Raw genomic sequence first — 11,393 nt, forward strand, 5'->3', positions numbered from 1 at the left:
GACTACCATTGCAATACTTTCTGGGTTTTTCCAAAAGAAGCTGCGTAGGCAGCGACTACAGTCACTAACTTCTAATGCAAACCCAGTTATCTTGTTCTATAAACAGGCCTGAAATATAACAGAAACCACTCAGTTCTGAAAAATATTTCAAGGCTTATTCATAAAGACTTCAGAAATAGGACAAATTCAGCAAAGACCTGATACAGGATGTGAGTGATGTATCTGGCCCTTCAACTGATCCAAAAGGCCATTCTTAAGGATGGGAAACAGGGTATGCCAGTTTACACAAGAACGGGACTGAAGATCCATTGTAACAGGTCTAACGGAGTGATGACTCCAATTTGGTTCAAATGGTTGTCAATAGGTGTTGGGGATCTTGTATGTATGAATGTATGAAATTATGACCATGGAAAAGCATGGTTAGAGTTTGATACACCTTGTAAGACAATCTGGAAAGCATCTGATTCGCTATGGCTGCCCAACACACTGCCAAAGCAGTAATACCATACCTGGATAGAAACACTATCAGTCATGGATTGGCCTCCCCCAGAACCCGGACCACTGCATTCTTGGAGCGGTGTGGGATCATCTAGCAGCCAAGATCCAAAGAAGAGCTTTGAATGTCCTTCAAGAAGTCTGGAGAACTAGTAATTTCTTGTAATTACAGAAAGGACAAGAAAGCTGCATAAGAGAGCTAAAGTTAAGTGCTGAATTTAAATCGTTTGTTACATTTTATCTTTTTTTCCTGACAAATGATCGCCTGTCTTTGAACATTGTTCTCTCCAAATTGATTGGTGACAAAGGCCAGTCATTAATGTACCGGCCACTAGCAGTCAAATGAAACTGTAACACAAAACACGAAATAACAACCACAAAAAAAAAAAAAAATACTGTTGAAGAAGTTCCTTTAATTTCCGGCAGACTGAATCGGAGAGTTTTAGGAAATATTATCATGTCAGATACCCTCAAAAAAATTCTGCTAATGCAGCAGAGTGAAACCAAAACAACATGAAATATGATAAAGAAGATCCATAACACTGGATTAAAACTATAGGTTGTCACTCGCATTTATTCTGTCTTGCATTACTCGTGCTATAAAATAAATGGGTGTTCACATCAATATGAATATGGATTACACTCATTAGTTCCACCTTAACTTGTGGAGCAGTGAAGTCTCATCAGTCTGAGTCGAATGTGCGCATCTCATTCCCTGGAACTCCTACACCTATTTATTCTCCAGCAAGCCTCAAAAAGTATTTCTTCTCCTTATTTGCATTGTTCAATCTTCAAGTCTCAGCAGGCTCACTTGTTGCTCCGCTTTCCAATCTCCCGGCCTTCCTTGCAGCTACACAGACGAACTAAGTTGCTGTCAGGATCGGCGTCTGACGGCGGCCAGCTTTAAAGGGAATGGCATCCGTTTTGCTGCCAGGGAAGATATGTAAATTTTTCTAGTGGCTTGCAGAAAAACGGAGTCCATGATATCCAATGAGCCTGTCCCCCTTCATGCTTTTTCTCCACAGCCATCCACACCCTCACATCCTCACTTTCCCCACAACATGCTTGAAGTTAAAAAAAATCGATACTTCTTAAGCTAACTGGGCATATTCTTCCGGAAAGCAAGCTGGCCCAAGCATAGTAAACTGAAAGTGCTATAAAACATATGGCCGCATCGAGGACGAACTGCTTGTGCAGCGATTTTCTGGCAGAGCGCTATATGCCCACTTATGCATTCCTGCGATTGGATGCAAACCATTATTCAAGCCCTCCTGCCCACCCCCTCCCAGCCACAGTTCCTTCCTTCCCCGGCTCTGCCTCCATCCATCCACTCCATCCAAAGCACCGCCTCGCACTTAAACAAACACATTACTAAGCTGAAATATCTGCAAGTGTCGCTCATTTCTATCCAGCCATTGTCTCAGCCTGTCAGCATGTGGATTCGGTGAGCTGGCTATCTTGATGCAGGACGTGTCCTGATGCCCATTTGAATAAAGCAGGTGAAGGCTTTGCGCTTGTGTGCTACATCACCAGTCCTCCCCTCCCCGTGTGGCTCTGCGGCTCACATGCCCGAGTGTCAAGCTTGATTTAGTCGCCGTTATGATAAATGCAAATTTGCTGGTATACCTGACGCTTGCACGTTGCCGGGGACTTTGATCGAGATTAGCATGCACACTACAGGCTCTTTATCGTGCACAAAGCAGGGGAAAAAAAAGCTCTTGGCTTTGTCCCAAATGACACTTAGCGAAATGTTATCCCATTCTTAATCCACTTGATTGGAATTGCTAATTATCTTTAATGCAGATTCACAGATAATTGTTCTCTCATTTATACTGTGAGCTAATCTCATTTTTGTGTCACCAGTAATTGCTTCATGCAACCTGTTTTTTTTTTTCTTCCTTTTTTTCCTTTAAAGTTTAGAATCTGCTCTGATGTGCATGAAGGAACATGTCAGTGGTAGAGATGTCGCTGATTATCACCACAGTTTGTACTTAATACTAATATTAATTCTGTATAAATATTGCTACTGCGAGTTACGCAGCAGGCTAACGTCGTGGAATATCTTTGCATGCAGCGTTTCCAATATTTTGGTCACACCTCAAGTTTATATATCTGCAGTCTCACAGATTCATATTGCGTTATAGGGGGGTAAATTATTCCCCCACACTTTGTTCATTAAGGTAGATTCTTGCCTTCCTCACGATTATTTCAACCCAAACCTTCCTGAGCACCACACACAAGTGCAACCCACTGTGCCAGCTGGCAAGCAGTTGGCAGCCCAGTGCAGGATTAACTGGTACCAGTATGCTGGCCTATAAATAGAGTCTACCAACTGCTTCAGGAAATGAACCATGATGGAGCCTCCCAAAGGCCCATGAACAGGTTGTGCTTTTTATCCCCTCCCCTCTGTCAGGATTCATCAGTGCATGTGTGTGAGTTACCAATATTTTTCTCAGGGAAACCTAGCAAAGCACCTGCTCTCGAGATCAGGTCTGCATCTGCCCTCAGTGATTGGGGGCAAAGCCGGTTTTCCTCACACCAAATTCTATTTATTTCTTTATTTTTTAGAGGCGTCATTGTGTGCAGCTCGACAATGCAGAGAGATCATTGCTTTTCTCCAGCACTTACCCCTAGCATTGATCCTCTGTAGTGGAACAAGCTATTTGCTTTGTATGTTTGCCTGCACGTCCGCTTTTGATGGACTCCTAGGATTGATCCTGGCCATGCAGTCATTATCTCCATTCAGTTTAGTGCTGGTTTACGTAAAACCTGAGGAAGGAAGACACCAGCGGTGAAGAATGGCCATAGAAAAAAGATCTAAATGCTGTAGGATAATAGGTGGCATGAGAGATTTTGACTGCACTGTGTGCTGCTTTATGTTTTGTGCAGTTTAAACTGCGATAGGGTAAAAGGAAAGAGAAGTGCTCAGCTCAGAGCAGAACATCCTTGATCGCAAAATGTATTGTTGGTTCAATGCAGTCGGTTTGTGTTACTGACTGGTTGTGCATCTGATCAAAAAGTTTAGTATTTGTTTCTTTTGTGCAAACTTTGAATCCCTGCCACAGGAAATGAGACTGAAATGTGACTCAGTGGGCCTCAGGTGCTTGTGAATGCTGTGCTGATGACATGTTATGTGGATCATGATGAAATCAACTTATTATATTGGGCAAAAAAAACAATATTGGGATAAATACTAAAATGCTTCCTGATTTTGTACCCTCTGCAGTTTGACAGTGGATGAAATCAAGGCTAAAGTGGTGCTTGTCCACGATGAGCAGCGTGTTCTCTCTGAGGGTGAAGCACTGGTAAGTTCATCTTTATTCATAGTTTATGCTACAACTCTGCAGGTAATATTTTTTAATGATTATTTGATGCTGGATGGGGAAATAGCCCAGTGCTACACCTGTGTAACTAAAAGTTTCTTGGTCGTCCACATCGTGTGCGGCTCTCCAAAGTTCCCTTCAACTGCCATTTCCTAATGACAGCTGGAAGCTTTTTGATATCTTTTTATAGCCTAGCCCAATCCTGGAAGCCTCAATTAGCTTTGCAGTTTCTTAGAGAAGCCCGTGGTTGTTGAGTGCTAACACAAGAGTTGAAGAGTGTGGAGGATTTATCAGCTCTGAATTGTCACCAGCTGATGATTCCCTTAATTAAGGCCAAATAAGTTAATGAGGGTCTGAGGCTTTTTATGTGAAACTGTTACCTTGGAATCTTTTGCCTAGTCTCACACCAAAGTATGCCACATTTATTGTTGGCAATAAAATTTTGTATTTTCAAAAATAAACTAGCTGGGTTTTTTTTTGCTTTGTAGGGGAAGTCTTTTCACCCGTTCTTTCTTTGTTGGAAAATAAAGCTTTTCTAACATGTATGACGTTTTAAAAGAAGTATCCTTTAACCTAAATACTAACTAAAACATTTTGTTGTCTAATCTGATTAAACAGTGAGTGAAAATGATGATAATAATAATAATAATAATAATAATAATAATGATAATAATATACAGGAAATTAACCCAAGTCTCATCAGAGCAGCTTTTATGACTTGTGCCACTGCCATCCATCCATCCAACCTCCTAATGCAGTCTTTGTTGGCTTTTCTGTGTGCACCGGGGTTGTCACAACACTGGAATTTCACACTCAATAGTGGCACCCAGGAGTATAATTTTTCATAGAAGTTAAGACATTAAAAAGCATCTTTTTTTGTATTCAGCTACAGTCCTGTTTATGTGTCTGGTGACTTCTCACCGTACTTCTTCTGCTGATCAAACAGCCTTTTCTCAGCTTCAGTCAGGGACTTTAAGAGAAGTGTAACAATTTTCAAACACAAATAACTTTGTAATGCTGTGAAATTCACTTTATTGATTCTGCAGATGGGAGGAATTGATTACATTTGCTGCTTAGCCCCCAGTAGCAGTAGCAGTAGTAGTACCTACTACCTTAATAACAACAGATGACTTAATGTGCCAAGGTGTGCGGTGGCCAGGTTAATGTTTATGATAATGTTTTAATACTTTAGTGTTGTTGAAACAGGAAATTCCTCATAAAGATGAGGGTGTCTGTTTGTTTCAAGCAGTGTTCAGCTGCTAGTGAGGGGAGGGGCTGTGTGCTGTCTGTATGCAGGGTGCTGAGGTTGTGTGTCAGCTAGAGGCAAACACGGCACTGTTCAATATTGTTGCAAATGAGTATCCATTTGCAACAATATGTTGCAAATGGATACTTTTTTGTAACAATTAGTATCTGAGAGTGCAGGTAGACAGTCACAGGACATCTACGTAAGCCCCACCCTCTCATTTTATGATAAAACTAATGAGTACTTCACCGCATTGCAGGTGGGTTGAAACTTCTGCACCTACTGGAGTTGTTTTTTATTCTTTGATATATTTATTATTGATTTATTGATTGATTTATTTTAATTTGGGGGAAAAAGTAACAGTGTGTTAAAAGTAATGTTTGAGGAAATGCTAACTGATCTAATCTAATTGATTTCTGTTATTATGATTGGTTTTAACATGCTTTATGCTACTTTCATTCATTTTTCAAGAAGTTATTTTAAAAAAAGTGGAAGTTATTGCATTTTAATTAGTAAACTTAAGTGGCACAAAAACACTTTACTCCTCAACATTACTGAAAACCATCATGAAAACACAGACAAACCCATAGCTTCCACACCGTGTCTACACCATCAACAACAGGACATTCTGCATATTTGCATCCAGATATTCTGCTGAATTACCGCTCGTCAATTTCGCTGCCAGAAGAGATTACCCTTTTAGTGCGCGTCAGACTACAGGACTTTATAGCAGATTTGCCTTTGATTCCTTTCCTTATCCCGACATTCAAATGTGAGTCCGGACCCCGTCAGTGCTGATGTTCGACCCATTATCTGGTACTTTGTAGGGTTTATAGAAGCATTCTTAAAGCCTACAAAAGTGCTTCTGGACTCATCGGGGCTGTCTTGATGTTTGATGTTTAATCGTTACAATCTTGATTGTTACACATATAATTGCTTCAGCATGTACACAGCAGACAGTGAAAATAACAGTGGCAAAGTGAAACAACAAGGTAGTCTTCATGTGCTTTGGGAAGACAGAGATGGAGCAAGCTGAACAACTTAGTAGAGACTCTCAAAGACTTTCAAGTTATTTCTAGAGCAGCTGACTGTAATGTGAAGCAACATAAGCGTTTTAGTCTTTGATGCTAATGTTGTGTTTGGACACTATTGCTAATTACTACCAATCTGAGCCAGTTGTCTTTGATGATTCATCAATGGATATGTGAATGTATATAATTTTGGGGTTGTGTATTTCTCTACGTCATTAAATCCATTACATATGAATAAATACATATATGAGGAAATATTATTCCATATCTCTAAACAGTATTGCTGGAGCGCCTTGAGGCAACTGTTGTTGTGATTTGGTGCTTGTGGCAGGACTTGACTTAAGCAGTCAAAGAAGAGCATGAGACTGATGCTGTCCAGTGTAGCAAGTGATTTATTCACCATTTTGTGACCCAAACAATATTTACAAAGAAACCAATAAAAAACTCAACTCTAAGTTAACTCAGTTCAGCTAAATAAAACTGAAGTTAAATCAACGGAAATTAAGGTCAAACTGCGCACAGCTACACTGACCTGAACCTTTCTTCTCAAACACCTGAGTTCTGCTTAAATAGTCCACTTAACCAAACAATCTCTCCTCTGGACTATTCCATTCAGTAGGTAAGATGAACATGATTATATTCAAACCTCTACTGCTACTCTTTACTGGCAACATAAACTCTATGGTGTAATCAATACATATTACATCATTAAATCTATTTATCCATAAACACTCTAAAATCAACTTTATTAAATTACAAGAATTCTTCCCCTTCTGCACTTGGTCTCATCCTGTGACCTCAGATTAACCCAGAAGCTATAAAGCAGGAAGTAAAACTACATTTCCTCCTTTTGTTTCTAGAAGACAGGTAGGTAAGGTTCTAAATAATACAAATTAACAGTTGAAATAAATAACATGTTAACTTAAACTTGTAGGAATTGATTTAAACCAAGATGTTATATTATATAATCTGTAAAAGTGCAAAACATAAACAAACCCGGGATAGTAGATGTTTGCCTATTACAGATTGCATATGAAATATGGTTAAATCAAAACAAGAATGTTAACTAAGAATATGGACAAACGGTGTTGTCACCCACTTTGTCACAGTGCTACATAAATAAAACTGAATTGAACAAAATTGAATTGAATTTCCGCATCCGCCAGGGTCCACTCAAGTCTGAATGACAGAAATTTTATCCTAAGATGATGAGTGCAAGCGTCCATGGGGATGTCCGCGTGCCTGCTTGTTTTTTGTGCACTTACAACTTTGCGGGCGCTCCAGGCTAGTGGACTAGTATAGGAAAGCAGGAATTACTTCTCAGCCAACATGTCTCCAGCTGTCCATTTCCATGTCTGCCACAGAGTATAATCTAGGCTTTCTTCCCCCCTCCATGCTCCTTGAAAGAGTCTGAAGTTATGCCACAGACCTCTACTCTCTTTCTGCAGTTCAAATCTCACCTCCAGTTCTCACTGACAAATACACAACCTTGCTTAACCTGCTCTCACCGATCTCTTTATCACCCAGACTCTTGAAGCAGCCTGCTTTTTCTCATTGCACAGTGTTGCTAAAGTTCCAGCAAAACACATGTAGATACACACTCCGTGTTATTTGGGATTTGACAGAAAGAAAATCTGTGAATCTGTAAAGTTTCTTGTTATATGTATGACTCAGTTTTAAAAATGAGTTATTATTACTGACGTCATGCTGCAGACTGCCACATAAACAAAATGATTATGATTGGGAAATTTGCAATCGCACTCTCTCCGTTAGTTGGTTTAAAGATGGGAACCTTGTCCGTGATCACTCGCAGCCTTTGGTTGCTGTCTTCAAAGCAACTGTCAGGGTGTCGGGATGCCAGTAAAATGGCAATAAGATCAAATCAGTCTGCTATCAGTTTGTGATTGACTGGTTTCAAGTTGGTAATTATATGGAAACTGTTATATAGCAATTAACTGTAATAAATTGCAAATCTGTTGCTGTCTAAATACACAAAAGTCCATAATCATCATACTTCATAGTTACATTGACAGTCCAGCCAGAACTTCACAAATTAATAACAGAAATTCTGAAATTCCACCAGGAAGAGTGACATAGTTTCTGCAGGATAGCAAAGGCACTTATATAATACAATCAGCATGAAATCAGAATACAACCAGGATACAACCAGTTGGCAACTAGTTGCATCAAGTCCTCCATTGCAAATGTTGCAAATGTTGCAAACTGCACTGCAGTTATTTACAAACCTTCACCATTCTGTCGACGCAGCCAGCTGTTAAAATCAGTCTGAGTCAGACTGCAGCTACCTGCAATCAGTTGCCATTTGTGAAAGAATTCAATGGAGTCACAAGGCAATATCATTTTTTCTCTTTTGGTTGCAAGAAAGTAGTTGTGCTATTTTGTAAATGTGAATAAACTACAACAATATATTCGAATTATATCAATTAATAACATTTTGAAAAAGGTATAAGTAGTTTTCCAAAACACCTGGAGTAAGTACTGCATTTACTTGGGAGTACTTTCATCTGTGGATCAGTGCACAGCTGGTGCACTGGTGAGTATTTATAGCATCTGGACCGTAGGTAGGAATGTCAGACCTGTCAACCTGCCTACTGCATAAGAACACCATCGAACATATCCCTTTTATGTCTAAATAGTAGTTTAGTAGTTTTATCTTAGTATACTATATAGCGCTATCTCAAAATCAAATATTGATTTAATCTGCTGTTGCATTGTCTGCAAGTTTGCTATCTGGTTTCGATCAGCTGTGCGCTTCCCTGACTGGTTCGATGTTTTTCCCCCACTTATACAACAGGGTTCCTTCCACAGTCATTTGAATTCCGAACAGGAAGCGCACAGTGATTTTCCCTCAAGCTGCTGTGTGCGAGAACGCGGCTGTCTGCTTCACTCTAAACTTGTTGAGCCTCCCTCTTACCAGGCAGTACATACTAAAAATCTCTGGCTGTAAACAAAAATGGCCAACGCTTAAATTTTCCTCTGCCTTTTCCCTCCTGTAAATCATATGCACAATAATAAACAAACATGCAAATTACAATAAAAATAAAATCAAAGCACGTCTGCTGGGTTCTCCCACTGCAGGGCATGAGGAGTTGAGCCTTTGGGTAGGTTCTCACTAGGCCGAAAATGTGTTTACAGATATTTTCACAAATTAGTTTGTCTGTATTTAGTTGGAGTTGGACTGTCCTCCACTCCATAAGGGGTGACGATGTGTATTTTTTGCTTTGGCTTGCTAATTTTAGCCTCTGTAAAATTCTACCGTATTCGTTTGTTGTGTCGGCACGCAACGGAAAACAAACCCGTGCAGCTCCAGCGCTTTAACCAACATGAAGGACTCAAAAAAAATCTGTGCTCATTTGTTGTTGTTGGGTTTTTTTCTCACGTTTTTCTCCCCTGCTTGCTAACGGGGAGACATTCCTAATGAATTCAGCTGCATCTGAAGAGGATGAATCAGTTTGAATATGCATGAATATGAAAATGTGTACTTAACTGCAACCACAACAAACCGTGATCAAGCTGGGCAAATTAAGTAGGGTGCCATTGACAGTGGTTACCGGGCAATTTACACTAGAACTGACAAGCGGCCCCACGTTAGCACCTTAATCAAGGTCCAGGGGCAGCAACAGGTGTGCCTTTAAAAGTTAATTGCGTGTATTGGTGCGGGTTTAAGTAAAAGGTGTTGTTTTTAAACCCTCTTATTGATTCTTTGGTGTTTCTGTCTTAGAAACACATTTTCTGGCGACTTTAACGTTGCCGTTACTTCACTATACAGCTTGTGCGTACTCTAAATGTGTTTCCTCACGACAAAGAAAGAAAGTAATAACACCAAAGTACCTGTTTTCCTCCCTCCATATGAACAAAGACAAAAGAAAACTTTCCTCCTTGTCGGTTCTCGGCTGTAACGTCTGAAGACCTTGATAAGTTTTCTCCTGTCGGGGCGGTATAGGTTTTTGGCACGCTTATTCAATTTGTGTCATTTTCACATCTTTTTATTTCCCCGCTTCTCCCCTTTCTCTTAAGAAGCTTTGGTCTCCACAGAAAATTCAACTTCCACTTCAGCGGCCCAGATAATTCAAGAACAGAGAGGATTTTCAGGAGAACAATTTGATGATCAAAGGAGGCGCTGAGCTCGGGAGGGAGAAGGGATATTTTGAAGTGGCTCTCTGTCGCTATTCTGTCATTATGTTATAGCCGTCCACTCCTGTAAAAAAAAAAAAAAGAGCTGATAATGTAGGTCCACTCGTGTTTGAAAGGTAATCATGCTGATGAAGGAGAATGTTTTTCGTTGTTAAATTAAAAAAAAAGCAGCTGAGATTTATGTTGTGCTGTTGCTATTCTCTGAACGTCAGATGCAGCCGTCGTCTGAACAGAAATGATTTCAATACTCAAACCGAAACATTTGCACTAAATCAGACGGAACTGTTATTTCTTTGGGTATTACCTGTAGGACAATACATTTTCAGGAGCACCAGTGTGTAACCAAGCTTGGACTCCAGCAATGTGCTTGTGAACTAGAGCTAGAGGAAATTGCCTTCTCTCAAGCTATAGACATTTGTGCCTAGGTGAATTTCACTTATCCATCTACTACCCACTCGCTTCTCTTAAAGCCCCGTACTCAGTCTACCAGAAATGGAAAGAGATGGAGAAAATAACATGTTTTTCCTTTTCTTTTGAACATGAGGACAAAACCCCCCGGATTTAACGGGGGGGAGAAAAGTCAGTTGCTGTTTGGTGGTGATAAGAGAGAAATGTTGAGGAAATTTCACATTTTTGTGTGTAGCTGGGAAAGGTCGGGGGTTTCCCCATAACGGCCTGCCTAGTGTGTATGGAAATCCTGCTTGTTTCACAGTTTTATAATATTGACCATGCCCTAGGGTTCCCTAGTAGACGAGCTGACATTGCCTTGGTGGTAACGAGGCAGAAATTATGACGCTGTGGTGTAGTTGGGAGGTAGCAGTGCGTAAACAACCGGGGGGGGGGCAACATTTAAGATGTCAGAGCTCTTTGGGTTACCTTCACTAAGTTTTTCAAGTAAGATTTTTATCTCTGTAGTTGTTTCATCATTTTAAAAATAATCATTAAATGTCTAGATTTAATTTTTAACATTTCAACATTTTCATTGAAGTCTAAACTTACCTTAATTAAGTTTTGTCTATCTATCTATCGATCGATCTATCTATCGATCGATCGATCTATCTATCGATCTATCGATATGTTAGTACTGTCAGCGTTAATGTCATTAAATGATGTTAATGTAATTACCGCATTAATGGCGCTAAC

The 11,393-nt window shown here is 40.0% G+C and overlaps 1 protein-coding gene across 2 annotated transcripts in view; it reads left to right on the forward strand.

Moving 5' to 3' along the window:
* Nucleotides 1-11,393, forward strand: part of LOC102197824 (glucosidase 2 subunit beta-like) — a 161,475-nt gene that overhangs the window by 22,503 nt on the left and 127,579 nt on the right. For both annotated transcript variants that reach the window (XM_005750377.2, XM_005750379.1), the window contains exon 8: nucleotides 3,722-3,800. In XM_005750377.2, coding sequence (XP_005750434.1) covers nucleotides 3,722-3,800 — 79 coding nt within the window. The remainder of the gene's footprint in view (nucleotides 1-3,721; nucleotides 3,801-11,393) is intronic.

Source organism: Pundamilia nyererei, unplaced genomic scaffold (assembly GCF_000239375.1).
Source record: "Pundamilia nyererei isolate P.nyererei 1_Seehausen unplaced genomic scaffold, PunNye1.0 scaffold00271, whole genome shotgun sequence".
NCBI classification, from domain to species: domain Eukaryota; kingdom Metazoa; phylum Chordata; class Actinopteri; order Cichliformes; family Cichlidae; genus Pundamilia; species Pundamilia nyererei.